We start from the raw sequence: 17,269 nt of genomic DNA, 5'->3' as shown, positions 1-17,269 counted from the left end.
GTGCATCTGTCCATGACCGTATTGGTAAGAGCAATCATCTCTCAGTCCTTGCAGAGACAAAGTCCCGTCTTCACGTTAAGAATAGTGTCCATTGTGTTTCATGGCATTATCAACATGCTAAATGGGACAGACTTTGAATAGATTGGGCAACTCAACTGGGCATTTGTGAGCTGCTGCGGGCCATCAACAGCAGCAGAGTTGTACTCTAACACAATCTGTAACCTTGTGACCCTGCATATCCCCCACTTAAATATGACCATCAAACCAGGGGATCAACTCTGGCTCAATGGAGAGTGCAGGAGTGCATGTCAGGAGCAGCACCAGGCATACCTGAATAGGTGTCAACCTGGTGAAGCCATCAAACAACATAAACAGCAATTGATAGAGCTAAGTGATTCCACAGCCAGCAGATCAGATCTAAGCTCTGCAGTCCTGCCACATCAGTTGTGATTGGTTGACAACTCTCTGAAGGAGGAGGCTCCACAGATATCCCCACCCTCAATGATGGAAGAGCCCAGCACATCAATGCAAAATGTAAGATTGAAGCTTTCGCAGCAATCTTCAGCCAGAAGTGCTGAGTACATGATCCACCTCTGCCTCTTCCAGTGGTCCCCAGCATTACAGATACCAGTACTCAGCCAGTTTAATTCACTCCATTTGATGTCAAGAAACAGTTGGAGGCACTGGATACTGCAACGGCTACGGGCTCTGACAGCATTCCAGCAATAGTACTGAAGGCATGTGCTCCAGAGCTTGCTGCTCCCCTAGCCAAGCTATTCCAGTATAGTTACAACACTGGCATCTACCCAAAAATGTGGAAAATCACTCGTGTCCTGTAGAAAAGACAAGACCAATCTAATCTGACCAATCACCGCCCCATCAGTCTTCTCTGAATCATCAGTAAAGTGCTCATCAACAGTGCTAGCAGCACCTGCTCAGCAATAACCTGTTCAATGATGACCAGTTTGGGTTCTGCCAGGGTCATTCAGTTACATTTAAGTAATAGTCATAGCTGCCACAGACATAGTGGACTGAATGGCCCTCAAGATTACTTTTGACTTTTTCCACTTATTAATAATTTGAGCCAGAAACTTACTAATTGTATTATATTTGCCTGTTCTTGTACTTAGATGACAGAATGGCTTCAGGATAGTTATGTAGTTCAGGATTGGATGGGCAGACCAGATTTGTTGCTTTCTCTAAAGAACTTTAATGAATCTATCTTAGTACTGAGAGAGACTTGGTGAGCAAACCACCAGATCTACTAACTAGGGATAAGTGATTAACGAAATATGACCCATGTCTACTGTGAGAATCTTCAGAGGATTTCAGATTTTTTTTTATTTGTAAAGCAGTTTTGGATGGAGTATCATTTTTGATCTGTCCCCATCAATTTCAACAATATTTTCCTTACAATACATTGGCATATTTAATATTTTATGATTTGTTGAATGAAATAAAAGAATTTGCAAACTGTTGATATTTCACAGTTGGCTCCAGGATCTTTTGAGGTAGAGTTGGCATAATGGGTTAAATTAAGAAAAAGCAAAGGACTGCACAGCCTGGAAATATGAAATAAAAGTAGGTTCTGGAAATATTCAGGAGATTTGCATCTGTGGAGAAAACATGCAAGTTGACCCCTCTGTGATTTCTTCATCTGGACAGAAGAATGTTACAGATGGTTTACACTGAGAGGTTTTGCTCACCTTTTTGCAAAGCATTTTAATAATAGTGTGGCGCACAGTAGGAAATGCAATAGTGGCAATAGCTAAAACAACAGGTATTTTGTGGATGGGAAGGTAACTAGATATAGACAAACTGACAAAGCAAGCTCCAGTGTCCTAGGGACCTGATATGAATGAAATGTGTATTGACACCAAGGATGATGAGCAGCATACTGACAAAGGAGCTGCTAACGTTAAGCAACAGCCACCATATATCACTCCCAATTTCATTGTCATTTTGAAAATGTAGTAATAGTTTATGGTTTGAAAGTCAACGTTATGATTTAGATTATTGCAAAGTGGCCAATAGAAAGATCGATGCTATTCCCTAAACTTGATTTGAAGTTTAATGGAACAGGGTAGAATGCAGAAATAAAGAAATAGAAGGAGAGAGAGAGACCTGAAGTGGAGTTTGAATAAAGAATCGAGAGAATTGAAATGGCAAGAGATTAGGATCTTTGGCATCCTGCCTAGAGACAGAATTGAATTGTTTGGCACAGTCAGCAGTTTGTTTAAATCTGTTTTATCTTGAAGGTGAGCTGGAGAGGGTTTAGAAGAGATTTACGAAGATCTTGCCAGGAATCGTGGCTTTGAGTGATAAGGACAGGCTATGACTACTTTCACTGGAGACAAAAGTTACGGATGTTAGAATCCAAAGTAGAACAGGTCATGCCTACCACCTTAATTCCCCTATCACCACCTCAGCATTCCTCCCTACCCCCATCTCCAAACCTGAAGAAGGGTTATATCTAAAATGTCAGACTTCTCCACTTCCTGATGCTGCCTGGCATGCTGTGCTTTTCCAGCTTTCTTTTCTACTACTTTCATTAGAGCATTGGATATTGAGAGGTGACCCTTTTATAGAGGTTTATAAAATAATGAGGGGTATAGATAAAGTGAATGGGTGTCTTTCCCTCAGATGGGAGGTTTCCAAGGCTAGGGGCATATTTTTAAGGTGAGAGGAAAAAGATTTAAAAAAGATGAGGGGCACTTTTGTCAGCGGGTGGTTTGTGTGTGGAATTAACTTTTCAGAGGAAATGGATGTAGGTACAGTTAGAACATTTAAAAGGGGCATTTGGATAAGTACACAATAAAGACAAGTTTAGAGGGATATGGGCCAAGCACAGGCAGGTGGGACTAGTTTAGTTTGGGATTCTGGTTGGACTGGAGTGTCTGTTTCTATACTGTGTGACTCTGATTCAATTCCTCTGCCATTTCCTGCTTCCCTATTATTTCCCTTGCATCATTGCCTAAGGGATCTCCATATATTTCATTTCATTTCATTTTTTGGTTTTCTTAAAAGATATTTAATGAAGCTCTTACTGTCTGTTTTTAAACAACTCATCTTCAGCTTTTTTTTGTCTTTTAAAGTTTTCCCAATCCTTTGGTTTACCATTAGTCTTTTCCACATTGAATGTTTCTTCTTTCAAACTGGTACTACCTTTTAAGTTCTTTTTTCGTTAACCATGATCAGTTATCATTCTTCCTCAAGTCTATCTTCTCGCATGCTGTTTTCTTTGTTTCTCATTATTTCTATGGCATTATTTGGAGATTCTGGTGTTGGACTGGGGTGTACAAAGTTAAAAGTCACGCAATACCAGGTTATAGTCCAACAGACTTAATTGGAAGCACTAGCTTTCGGAGTGCTGCTCTTTCAGGTGGTTGTGATTTTTAATCTTTTCCATTGATCTTTCACAGTTCTTTCCAGCCAACTCTACCCTATCCCTAATGAAAATACTTTTCTTTTGTTGAGTACAGCTGTTTCAGATCCAAGTTCCTCATTCTCAGACTGAATGTTAAATTTAACAACATTTATGGTCAATGTTTCCTAAGAGACCTTTTGTCATCCTGTTCCCCCATCAGTCTAAGCAAAACATTCAGACACAGTATAGTTTTACCTCCTTCATCTTTATTCTGGGCCCTGGAGGGAGAGATTGATTGATTGATTGATTGATTGATTGCACAGAGACATGAGTTCACGGTTTTCTCTGGAATAGCAGTTTCTTAATGCATTATGTAGTCATTTTATAGGGAGGAGCATCCAGATACGGCAACATATTGATTGGGTGACCGTTACAATCCGCAAGCATTAACAGTAAAGATTAAGCCATCTGCTGTTACACAATGAATGTTTGTTTTTAACCTTAACTGGCTTCGCATAATGAATACTTTGTTAACTGAACCTTACATACTGAATGCTTCCAATCTTGTTAAATGGCTCTACATAATGAATGTTTTTCCACCTTGTTAACCCATTATCCTTGCCTCCAGCACCTCATTCTTAACTGCAAGTTCTTATCTGATGCATGCTCAGCTGAACTTCTTGTTTCACAAAACTCAAAACTTTACTCTTTCCCCTACACACGTTCTCACTCTTACTCTTTGGGGTCATTTATTAAACCTGCCACATTAACAGATCCAAAAAAGCCTGATCCATAGATGGAACCACAGCATGTTTGTTCCAGAAACTCTCCTGAATATACTCTGACTTCTTTCTCATGGCTACTTCTCCTATTTTGATTTTTTTTTTAAATTTTACATGAAGAGTGAAGTCATCCGTGATTAGTGTGATTGCACATAAAAAGAGTAGTCATGTCCCTCTCCTGTCCTTTGATTTTTGACAAGACCAGTTGGCTCTGCAAAGTTTTTTTTTACCTCGACAAAGAGGAAAAGGAGCTGATATGACTACTCCACTCCGATTGTGAATTTGATGCAGAGTGGAGTCCATTAAATCCTGAAGGAAATCCTTTATATCTCATGTGCAAAGGGTTTGTGTTTGGGTGTTTGTTCACCAAGGACTCAATTCTTGAGGAGCCCAACAAAGGATATTTGAGAGAGTTGGGTCTCATGAACATCCCTAGCAACACTATCTACTTGGACATGAGTGTCGTTAAAACTAAACTGAAATGCGCAAGTTGCTGGGTTTGTATGTTTATTGTGAGAATCGGTACTTGTTCATTGGGGCAGGTATGTATCACCATTAGAGTTGCAAAGGACCATTGGTTCCTTGAGTGGTATGTTGGCTATCATTGTCAAATGACCTCATGGTCACCGCAGGATCTGCATAACAATTGCAATGCATAGTCTTTATAAATGTAAGTAAATTCTTCTTGTTTATGTGGAAAACTTGCTCAAAACTGTAGTAGTTCGCCCAACTGTTTGGCTAGTTCAGAAATAAGTGGTCATAAGATGAACAGAAAGTGACATTAATTATGCCATGGTGTGGGCAGCACATGCAGTCTTTGACTTCCACTGACCTTGTCTGGTAAAGTGCTTCCATTATTATGGATGGGCATTTGCTGGCTTTCTGGGAATCCATCTGGAATCTTCTAGAAGTCCCTGTAATGCAGTTATTTTCCCCTCCCCAAAATCTTAACATAGACCAAGACAATTATTACTTATGTGGCATCCTTTTACTTTAAGTTGACCTGTTTTGATGGCCTGGATAAACCACAATTTTGCATTTGAAAATAGCTGAATTCACCCCGTTGATTTTACCAGAATTCGGTTGATTTCCTTTTCTTGTTTTGGTGTTTGTTCGATTGATTGATTGATTTGATATAGTGAATTAACCAATGGGTGTGTCCAAAGTTCAGGAAGTTAATCACATTATTTCTAAATGTTTCACTTGTATTCCCCAGTGCTCTTCAACTTGCTCTGCTTGAGCAGTTTTCCATTCCACGCAATATCTGATTTCATTGCTAGGATCACCAATATGGAAAATAGTAAACTCATTGACAGCATTTTGGGGATGTTAAGAATAGTGACATTCTTAGTCTTGATATTTTCCACTTTGTTTTGATCATTCCCACAGTGTTTCTATATTCCCTCATTTACTGAGGAGGCATCTACAGAAAGTTGATCTTTCTCTTTTTTTTTCCAGATATTGACTTACTGTACTCTAGTGTAACTTTGTGAATCAACAACAGTCCAATTAACTGCATAATGCTTTAAAGTACTTGCTTCAAGGGATAACATGCTGTGGTGTTTTAATTGTTTTTTAAACTGAACTTTCAAAATAATACATTTAACTAGAACCTTCCTTTGCATTCATTAATACTACCACCTAACCCTTTTTGCAACCCAACATGTAGGATAGTCTCTACTTTTTGTGTTTTGCAATTCTTTCCGTAGCATTTTATTAAATTTTTTTTTTTAATCGTGGTACATCCTCATTAACATGATTCCCCAAGAGTTTGCATTTGCTTGGGCATTCTGATTTTTATCCCAAATAAATTCCAGTATTAGGTTCTTTTAGGAAAATAATTGCAATTGACGCATTTTAATAAATAGCATGTATGTGAATCTTCCAGATGATGCTCTAAAATTGCACTGCACATTAAGGTTTTTGAACATAATTTCAAGGGTGAGAATATTCTAAATCAATTAGAATCTCTATTTTTCCTTTTATTTTACTTAGAATGCAACCTCGTTTTTCTCTTCCTTTATATACCTTCCTTAGCACAACTTTCAGTCAACCACAGCCCAAGTTGAGACTTTTTTAAAACTCATATTGCAAAAGGCTGAATTGGCTTCAAATTCAATGTTTCCTTAGAATGAAACACCATAACACCCATTGCAGATACAAATGTTAAATTTTGAGCCATCTTGGAGCAGAATAAGGTAAAAGTTCTGTAAGCTTTGGTATTTAGGTTGGTACATTGATACGTGCCTTGATAGATAAACATTTTATGTTGCGTTATATATTCATATGTTGCACTTGTAGAGGTACCTATCCTAAACTGGTATCATCAAATTGCACTTTGACTCAGTCAGTTGCAGATAAATCATGAAATTAGGTTAGTCTATAAAACAGATTGCTACAGGATTACATTTGGTAAGAATCCTTTCGTTAAATAGCAATGTTGGTGTGTAACTCTTTTACCTTCAATGTAAGTATCATTGATAATTGTTCAACTTTTGTGGCTGGATTATAATTGCGTAGAAAAAATGGAGAAGTTGGAAGTTTTTTGCGGTTTGAAAAATTTAAATGGTGAAAATGTGCCCTTTTCTCAATCATGAGCATAACTCATTCAAGTGATGCATTACTGTATCTGTAATTTAATGATTTTTAAACTTCTGCCTCAAATTAGATTGCATTGGAGTTCTTAGTTCAGGGGTAAATGTGAATTCATACCTGTAGGTTGGCAGAACCCTTGATGATTGCAAATAATGGCAGCATATATTGTAATTTTGAAGTAACTAATTTCATGTATTTTGCACTCCTTTTTTTGTGTTAATTTGAGTGATCACTTAAGATTTTCAGTTCACTACTTTCACTTTTTCTCTATTCTTTAATGTCTCCAAATATTTTCATCTGTGCTGAGTGTTATGGGTAAAACTACATATGCTGAAAATGTGTTACTGGAACAGCGCAGCAGGTCAGGCAGCATCCAGGGAACAGGAGAATCGACGTTTCGGGCATAAGCCCTTCTTCAGGAATGAGGAAAGTGTGTCCAGCAGGCTAAGATAAAAGGTAGGGAGGAGGGACTTGGGGGAGGGGCGTTGGAAATGCGATAGGTGGAAAGAGGTCAAGGTGAGGGTGATAGGTCAGAGTGGGGTGGGGACGGAGAGGTCAGGAAGAAGATTGCAGGTTAGGAAGGCGGTGCTGCTGAGTTCACTGCCTTCCTAACCTGCAATCTTCTTCCTGATCTCTCTGCCCCCACCCCACTCTGACCTATCACCCTCACCTTGACCTCCTTCCACCTATCGCATTTCCGACGCCCCTCCCCCAAGTCCCTCCTCCCTACCTTTTATCTTAGCCTGCTGGACACACTTTCCTCATTCCTGAAGAAGGGCTTATGCCCGAAACGTCGATTCTCCTGTTCCCTGGATGCTGCGTGACCTTCTGCGCTGTTCCAGCAACACATTTTCAGCTCTGATCTCCAGCATCTGCAGACCTCACTTTCTCCTAAAACTACATATAGATTGTTTAATTATTGGGTTTCATAGATTTTGATATTCCAGTAACCAAATGAAGAATATGGAGAAACTTTTTGAATCCTGGTGTTGCAGTCTACTTTGGACATCTGTATTTAATGAGGCATCGTCTTAAACAGTGACATGGTGCATTCAAGTTACAGTAGGGGCAAGGAAGCATTCACTTTAAGTCCTTAAACACTATTCGTTTTGAAAATTTAACTATGAAAGGGGTAGAAAGAACTAACCCCTGTCTTGCTCTATTTCTAAAATTATCTATCTTTCTCTCCACAGGAGTCGAAAACTTCAAATCAGGAACATACCCCCTCACTTGCAGTGGGAGGTAAGTATTCCCATACTACTTGGTAAACGGTGTAAGAAGTGACTCTTTAGTTTCTTATTCTGTCTGCCTTAGTGAGAGAGTTTCATGAAATAAGGATACTTAGGGATTTAAAGGGAGGTCATGTTGCACCAACTTGAATTTTTTAGAAATAAATCAGGAGTGAAGTACAATCATTTCTCCGTATCCATGAAGTGACTTCCTGAAACGTCCAGCAAGTGATGAATTATCCTGAGACCATGACCTTTGCCTATTATTTCTGGATTAAAATAATAGCCACTCAAACATCTGAAATCAAGTTAATAGAATAAAACATGAAAAATAATTATTTATTGTAACTGACCAGTTTTAAAGGTGACAAGTTCTGCATTCCAGGCCGAGGCATTGATGGGGGAGGTTATGGTGATTACTGGGTGTGGGAGGGGGAGAACGGTGCAGATGTATCTCCCTCCCAGCCACTTACCCTTGATGGTATGCCTTGTTCCTTTTACCTCCATCTGATGGATGTCCTGAAGGATTTCCTCAACCTGTTCATCCTCCCAAGCACCTATGTCCTGACTCGCGGAGGTTTCGGGGAAGAGCTACATAGCGCGATTGCTGTGTAAATAAAATTTGGTCGTGAATAGGTGATTTTATTTTTACCCATAGATTTTGAGTGGCTACTTTTTTTTTTTTGGCACCGGTTCGTGATTTCCCAAATATGTAGGAATGACTCGGTATGTGGCAAATTGCCTGGCCCAAGAAACATGAAACAAGGAGGATCTCAACTTTGATTACATTAGCATTTTCCATCATTGGTTTTGTTGGAAGTTGATTAGTGTGATATGCTTGCTGCCTGGCCAAAGTCACAATTGCTGTTTGGGTGGGTAAGAAAGTGGTATTGTTGGAAACTGCAGTTGTATTGCCTGTGGGACCTTGAAACATTGTTACAGGAAAGCTTAGCAAGGAATGGGAATGAAACCAGAGGAGACTGTGTAGGCATTTGTGTGCAGCCAGAAGAAACGTTTTTAAAATAGTCTAATTCTCTGGTTCAGGCATCCTGTTCCTTGCCTAATTTCAGGAAATCCATAATATGGTTTGGGAACTATATTGGAATTGTACCCCCAAGCCCCGCCCTTCCTTCATCATAGCTTCTCCAGCTGCAGTATTCCTGTGAGCCAATGAGTGGGCTTGAAATACTCATTGGTGAGTAGGGCAATACACTTATTCTGTAGCTGAACATTAGGCTTTCAAAAACATTCCACATTAGATATTAATTGGTATGTCACAAAATAGGAAATGAAAAATGGCAGAGGATGAAATTTGAGTTCTAAAAATGAGAAATTGGGTAGTGATCAAACTGAGAGTTTGATAACTGATCCTTCAGGATGGTTTGATTTTTTTTTTTAATGACTTGCTCGCTTGAGTGAGAATATAGTGAGTGAAAGCTCCAACTAAAAGTATGATGCCAAGGAAGGTACAGTGTAAATAATACTGTCAAATAACCAGAGAGTTTTTGGAACCATTTGGAATAGTGTGTGGCAGCTGCCATTCCATAGGAAGCAAATAATTCTGAGTGTATGGATTTGGAGTATGGAGCACTTTAATCTTTGTAACACTTTTAGCATTTATTGTCTAACTCAAATCCTGGGTTGGCTGTTTGTAGCTGAGCGACTGGCTTGTAGGGCCACCTCAGAAGATCTTAAAAGAAAGAAGGTTCTCTTACTCTGAACTGTATGGGAATGATACTTACCCCTTGCGTAAGGGGTATCAGTGAAGTAGTTGAGTTTCTAAGGTAATCTGATATTGTAACTAAATTGTAACACATTTGAATATTATTTCCAGATTTTCTTTTCAAACTCTCTTGTTGGGTTTTCAAACTGCGGTGAAGCCTGGTCAGTCTGTCCATGTCCGAATATATTTATTGTTGTTTATAACAAACAATTCACTATCTTCCCATTGATTTGAGAAAGGAAGCTTGCGATTGTGGATAGATTTGTGTAACTTGCACATTGATGATAATTACTTTTTTAAAAGCTGAGGTTTTGGGGCAGCGGGGGAGACAAGGGGCATGCTGCCATTTAGAGGTTTGTCAAACATTCCTCTGAGTAGAGGGTTCTGTAATGGTGACCTCCAAAGGAAAGTAGCATTGTTCTTGAGAAGAATAATAAGATTTCAGATAAAAAGTTTGAGTGCAGTAATGAGTACAAAAGTTTTGATTTGATTAAATTTTCAATGAGTTCAAATACCAAGGGCATAAGTTAGAAATTATGAAATTATCTGACAGTGTAGGAATTTCTCATGCAAAAGAAATGTTAAGAATTGAGTTTAGGAGGCTGTTTATTGAAGTACATTTTAAGTAGTATTAAGTTGAGGAAAGGCATTGGTTTGTTCAGTATTATCACCTGCTTTGATCATTGGACAGGGAAATTTGAAAACTACAGTGGAGTCATGCAGGTAAGACTGGATAATCATAAATTTAGTTGTACAGAAAGTTAATTTTGATATTAAAACTGAATTCATGAAATGATGATCTTGTAGCCCAGCCTGAGGAAGATTAATGTTGTATCAGACTTTTGTGATGAAGACAAAATTTCAGCCTTGTGAAATAGGAAAAAACCTTGTTAAAGTGGTGTGCAATATACAGAATTGAAAGCAGAGTTCTTTCAAACTTCACACAACTTGAATTGTCTGCTTTGTTGGAGAATTAGAATAAAGAAATTCAAGATGTGCATTAAGATCTTTACAGATTTGTAGAATAGTGCCTCTCTGACATGGGTTTAGCATGCAATGCTAAACCCCCCACAATATTGAGATCTAGAAGTGCATTAGCTTTGCGTTTCTTTATCATGTGACCCAGAAATTTAGCAGCACATTGTGATGGTTTGCAAAACTCAGTTCTGTTGGAATTTTATTAAATTGGACAGGAGCTGTATTCTGAAAAGGGATTTTTTTTTGTATATTGACTATTAATGTTTCTGTAGGACTTTGCATGCCAAAATAACTTTCTGCAGTATTCGAGAATGCCCTGATACAGATTAGGGAGGCTCTCAAATGTGTTTTCCTTTTCTGATTGGTGCGATTGAGTGGAACTGTTCATTTTTGAATGACCTATCCTGCATCAAACACCAGTTACTTATCACTTTTTTTAAAAAAAGTAAATACCACTTTTTAAGTTGAATTGCACTGATTAGATAATGCCTGCTGTTTTTGGTGGTATGGGAGCAAGATCACCGCTTACCTGCTACAAATAAAAGAAGTCCTGTTTTTATTTGATATGCATACACACAGACAAATATGCACCAATCATTTGCATGTTTGCTTCTGCACTTTAAGCTTATGGTTCCCCTTTATATTTGTGTGCATTGTTCTGTAAGTGCACTTGGGCATGTCTTCCTTTATGTGAATGTTTGTTTTTTTTTTTGCTCGACCCACCCTAGTCTGAGAGCATTCTAATTCCTGCTCATAAAACTTTGTATTGAGGTAAGATTTTGTCATCTTCAGATTTTCCTAAGATTATTCTATTGAAATCTAAAGGGAGTAATGCTTTACGTTTATTATCTGTATGTTGGCATGGTCACATTTTAGGGGCCATCCCTAATTGTCCAATGACTGTAGTGGTGGACAGTCTCTTTGAATTGCTTTGGTGTCTGTGTTAATGGTTCTTGCACGGTAATGTTTGCTAATACAGTTGAGATGAGAGTGGTGCTGGAGAAGCACAGCAGTTCAGGCAGCATCCGAGGTCTTCTACTCGGATGCTGCTTGAACTGCTGTGCTTTTCCAGCACCACTCTAATCTAATCTAAACTCTGGTTTCCAGCATCTGTAGTCATTGTTTTTCCCATGTTTGCTAATATACTACTGTCCTGGATGACATGTCCCAAAAGTTCATGGTTTCTGAATTGGAAATGATGACATTCTATTCACAACATTGCTCTTAACTTTTGATAAATCATTGGAAGCTTGGTAAATTGCTGTACTGCACTATATATGTCCTGTGTTACATAATGTGGCTTTAGTGAGCTATTGGTGAAGGGATGCGAAGCCCACTGTTAGAATTTTGATCAAGTAGATCACACTCTCTCCTAAGTAGTATCAAGGTTCCAAATTCTTTTGTTAGCTGTAAAATGATTTGAAACATGCTTTTTTTATAATAAAAGATTATACATAATTTTTGGATTTTATATCTTTTGGATATGACTAGGTGAGCCAGTCATTGCAATATCCTTAGCCGTCATGAACACCGTGGCTGAGATCATGTAGGTATTTCACTTCTTCAAAATGCCTTTTGTCGATAAAGGCTTAAACTAGCCAAATGATTGGGCTTTGATTTAATTATAGGCTTGTACCTTTTGATATACATGTAACTGTTGCCCCTGGTCCTGTTCTAAGTTTTTTGAATGAACCTGTTTGCATTTGTGTAGCGCAGGGAGTTGAATCTGGATCTTAAGCCAAAACATTGTTCTTCTCCCATCCTCCTGTTCTCCTTCCCCATCCACCCTCAAGGTGGTCTTGCAGGTTGACATTGTTGTGTTATTGAGGAATGGATGTAAATAATGGAATTAATATTAAGAGGGAAAAGGGAAAGTAATTCAAGCAGCTGACTCTGTGCGTGTGTGTTTCTGTCATGAAGTCTTAGCCTCTACCTAGCCACAGGCATATGACTTTAGCCATGATGGGCTTTCCCTTGAGCCCTAATTTATTTCTATCAGCTGTCATAATAGGATTTGAAACTGTTCTTAGAATGTTAGCCTAGGCCTCTGGATAGCTTACTCAAGTTATTTGTGCCTGTATGCAATCACATCTTAAATTGTATAGAGTCAAAAGCTTGTCTTACCATTCTTGGTATCAAGCTAATCTGAAGTTTTGATACCACCATTAAAAATCCTTTTTAGGGTTTATTCTTGTCTCTTTTATAACTTGACTTTTGTCCGAAACGCCGATTTTCCTGCTTCTTGGATGCTTTTACAGCACCACTAATCTAATCCCTGGTGAGCCAGTGATACTACTGTTCCACTTCTTGTTTTTTTTTCAATTATTACTAAGCTGTCATAAGAGATGTACAGCATAGAAACAGACCCTTCGGTCCAACCCGCCCATGCCGACCAGATATCCCAACCCAATCTAGTCCCACCTGCCAGCACCCGGCCCATATCCCTCCAACCCCTTCTTATTCATATACCCATCCAAATGCCTCTTAAATGTTGCAATTGTACCAGCCTCCACCATTTCCTTTGGCAGCTCATTCCATACACGTACCAAAGTTGAAACTTTATTGCTGGAACAGCACAGCAGGTCAGGCAGCATCCAGGGAACAGGAGATTCGACGTTTCGGGCACAGGCCCTTCTTCAGGAATAGATGTCCTGTGTTACATAATGTGGTTTTAGTGAGCTATTGGTGAAGGGATGCGAAGCCCACTGTTAGAATTTTGATCAAGTAGATCACACTCTCTCCTAAGTAGTATCAAGGTTCCAAATTCTTTTGTTAGCTGTAAAATGATTTGAAACATGCTTTTTAGCCTAGGCTAACATTCTAAGAACAGTTTCAAATCCTATTATGACAGCTGATAGAAATAAATTATGGCTCAAGGGAAAGCCCATCATGGCTAAAGTCATATGCCTGTGGCTAGGTAGAGGCTAAGACTTCATGACAGAAACACACACGCACAGAGTCAGCTGCTTGAATTACTTTCCCTTTTCCCTCTTAATATTAATTCCATTATTTACATCCATTCCTCAAGAAGGGCCTGTGCCCGAAACGTCGAATCTCCTGTTCCCTGGATGCTGCCTGACCTGCTGTGCTGTTCCAGCAATAAAGTTTCAACTTTGATCTCCAGCATCTGCAGACCTCACTTTCTCCTCCATACACGTACCACCCTCTGCGTGAAAAAGTTGCCCTGTAGGTCTCTTTTTATATCTTTCCCCTCTCACCCTAAACCTATGCCCTCTAGTTCTGGACTCCCCGGTCCCAGGGAAAAGACTTTGTCTATTTATCCTATCCATGCCCCTCATGATTTTGTAAACCTCTATAAGGTCACCCCTCAGCCTCCGACGGTCCAGGGAAAACAGCCCCAGCCTGTTCAGCCTCTCCCTCTTGCTCAACTTCTACAACCCTGGCAACATCCTTGTAAATCTTTTCTGAACCCTTTCAAGTGTCACAACATCTTTCTGACAGGAGACCAGAATAGCACACACTATTCCAACAGTGGCCTAACCAATGTCCTGTACAGCTGCAACATGACCTCCCAACTCCTGTACTCAATACTCTGACCAACAAAGGAAAGCATACCAAACACTGTCTTCACTGTCCTATCTACCTGCGACTCCACTTTCAAGGAGCTATGAACCTGCACTCCAAGGTCTCTTGGCTCGAAACCACACGGTTTTGAAAAGATTGAAGCCACAATCTAAGTGTTTGAAATCACAGTTGCACATGCCTGAACACTTGTTTCACTTCTACGTTCCAAAGCCATTGAGATTGCGGTGTCCTGTCTGCAAAGCCGCACCAGGATCATTTTTCTTGAATGTGTGAATGGGGTGATTTGCTATTAATTAGCAATGCATCAATTATCAGGAAACTCAACAAGGGGAAGGCAAGTCATTTTGGATGTAATCAAATGAGCAGTGGAAGATAATGAAAGTAATTTAGCAGGGCATCTAATCCTCTAAACTATACAGCTTGAATCCACTACTGTATATCACAAATGTACTTGGTGTAACAGGCCATTGGAATGAGGGGGGATATGTGGCATCTTTAGGCAGCTACTTTCTCAGTAGTCTGGGACAAGCAAATGTAGTGCTGAAGAAGTAAGATCCCATGTACAGATCTCTGTCCATGCAATTGACAGGTTTTGGACCCTATTTTTTTTTTCTCTCTTGCTCTCAATGTGTAAGCCTAGTGACTAAACTTCAAGAGCTCTATTTCCTTTTGTAAATGGCTTAATATGCCCTTCCACTCAGTCTGCGCGTGTGTGTGTAAAATTGAAGTATGTCATTATCTAAGACCAGATTAAGTACAATAAATATTGTATTTTTGAAGACTCAAAGAAACCTGTCTGAGTCACCATAAGCGAACAGTTAAATACACACTGAATAGGTCAGCATATCATTTTCCAGAAAGGCAAAAGACTGTCAAATTCCAGCTTTCCTGCACCCCTCACAGGGGTTTGTCCAGGATTAGACACATTTCGAAGTACTTTTTATATTTAAACAAGTCCCCCTTTTAGGTTTTATTGTGATTTTCAGTGCTACGATACTTTAATGCCTGTATCTGAGATCAGTACCTTAATAGAACAGCATGAGGTAACATAGGAAGGACTTTTCTCAATCCTTCAAAATTTTTAAGTGTAGTTTGGCATTTCGAGGTGTCTGTCCAAAAACTAGGAAATCAAAGTCTTACTCATGAGGCCAACATTTTTTCCATTTGAACTCTGGTGACTGGCATGTAACTTGAAAAAGGCTAGTATTGGGTTACAACTGGAGCAGCAAAGATGGACGTGAGCAAGGATTTCAAGCCAAAAAATAAGTCCAGGTGAAACATGTGATTTTTGCCAGACCATAAGTTTAATCTTCCAGCTGTAAGCATGATATTAGAAACTTAAAGACAGACACAAAGTCACCCAACTTTTGGCTCATAATGACCAACCCCAGTTTTCATGTTCCATATTGAATCGATATAGCAAATCTGAAAAACCCAACCTGTTATAGTCTATGATTGCTTGAGGAATGTGAACTATCTCATTTCTCCTGCCTCAATAACAAGGCATCTATGGCAATTGCCTGAGGTATTCAGTGCTTGGATAGACCAGTCAAGGCTTGCACAGAGGGATCCTGGTTTAAGATTGTTGATGATCAACTGCTTGATAAATTATGGTTGAAATATACCATCCTATTTGAATTACTGGAGTTATCACAATTCAGTTTGTTTTAAACTGAGGTATTCTTACCAGAATTTTACAAGCAGCTGAGAAGCTCAGTAAGTTCACACTCACTCTGCACAACTTGTAGGCTGGGCCCTGTTTGACTTGCTCTACGTGTAGCTGGCATATTTTAAAAAAAAATTAATTGCAGAGTTTGCCTTCTAGAGGGAATAAACCAATACGCTCTTTGTTTCCAATTTAAATGATGTAGAGTATCCAAATCAGTCTGGAATGATCTGAGTCACTCAACTGCAAAGTTTGTACTTTAATGGGCTCTAATTTCACCAATCTGTATTAGGCCTATATCCCCCTCAACTCTTCCTATTCAAATATCCATGCAGATACCTTTTTACATGTTGCAATTGTACCAGCTTCCACTGGCAGTTCATTCCACATGCAAATCACCCTCAGCATGAAAATGTTGCCCTTCTGGTCTCTTTTTTTTAAATGTTTCCCTTTTTTATCTTAAGCCTATGCTGTAAACTGTAGGGAAAATGCCTTGGCTATTCACCCTTTCCATGCCCCTCAAGATTTTATAAATCTGTGTATTTGGTCACCCTTTGGTCTCCACTTCAGGGAAAACTCTGGCCTATTCAGCCTCCTTTCCAAAATAATGGGAAAATCCCATCAGTTTTATTCTCTATTTGGATTGAGATGATGGAAAATATCCTGTTTTCTGTTCCCTTTCTAAAGACCAATCTTTAAAGGATCAAACTCTCCGAAACCAGGTGAGCTGCTGTCACAGAATGTGACTGAATTAACTCTCGGACACCTCCAAAGTAAGTTGGCATCTTATTTTTTTTTTAACAGGCTAGGGAAAGCTGGAAGGGCTGTGGGTTAGGGAGAAGGCTTGCAGATTTAAAAATGAAGCAATTTGAATAATAAAGCCAGCAGGGGTATGCTGGTGTTTTCTTTGTGACAGGTCTGGTCATCTGAAAGCTAATTGTTGGCAAGCTTTGTTTCGCACTGGGCAGAGTTCTACTTTGCAGCTACGAGCTGGGGAAGTTCTTGAAACCCTATGCTTGACAACATTCGGTAAAGACCAAGGAGGTTAACAGAAAACCAGTGAACTTTTAAAACTCAAGATGGTGTCATAAAATGTATGGAGGGCTCAAAGTGACACCAGCAAAAAGTTTATAAACCACACAATGAATTCAAGAGTTTGAAAAGCATGCCCCAGAGATTAGGATGGCAGAAAGCCTTCCAAGACTTAAATACGGGCCAAAATATTTCTCCAATGTGAATGCAGAATTGAGAGGTTTGACAGAGTACCGCAGAAGCTGAATATCTGCCTACAGGCAGTAATGACATAGGATGTGGGGTTGATGGGTGAAAATCTGTTTACTTGATAAACGGAGGGTAATATATCCTAAACAAACACTTGTGAAA

The 17,269-nt window shown here is 39.2% G+C and overlaps 1 protein-coding gene across 5 annotated transcripts in view; it reads left to right on the top strand.

Moving 5' to 3' along the window:
- Positions 1-17,269, top strand: part of igf2bp3 (insulin-like growth factor 2 mRNA binding protein 3) — a 141,436-nt gene that overhangs the window by 46,055 nt on the left and 78,112 nt on the right. For all 5 annotated transcript variants that reach the window (XM_087987051.1, XM_043689713.2, XM_043689712.2 and 2 more), the window contains exon 3: positions 7,938-7,986. In XM_087987051.1, the coding sequence (XP_087843177.1) occupies positions 7,938-7,986 (49 nt within the window). The remainder of the gene's footprint in view (positions 1-7,937; positions 7,987-17,269) is intronic.

The sequence above is a fragment of the Chiloscyllium plagiosum genome, unplaced genomic scaffold (assembly GCF_037043375.1).
Source record: "Chiloscyllium plagiosum isolate Xiang-an unplaced genomic scaffold, Cpla_swu_hap1 HiC_scaffold_5, whole genome shotgun sequence".
In the NCBI taxonomy this organism is placed as follows: Eukaryota; Metazoa; Chordata; class Chondrichthyes; order Orectolobiformes; family Hemiscylliidae; genus Chiloscyllium; species Chiloscyllium plagiosum.
The sequence above is the reverse complement of the archived record's forward strand: the minus strand, read 5'-3'. Positions and strand labels throughout refer to the sequence as shown.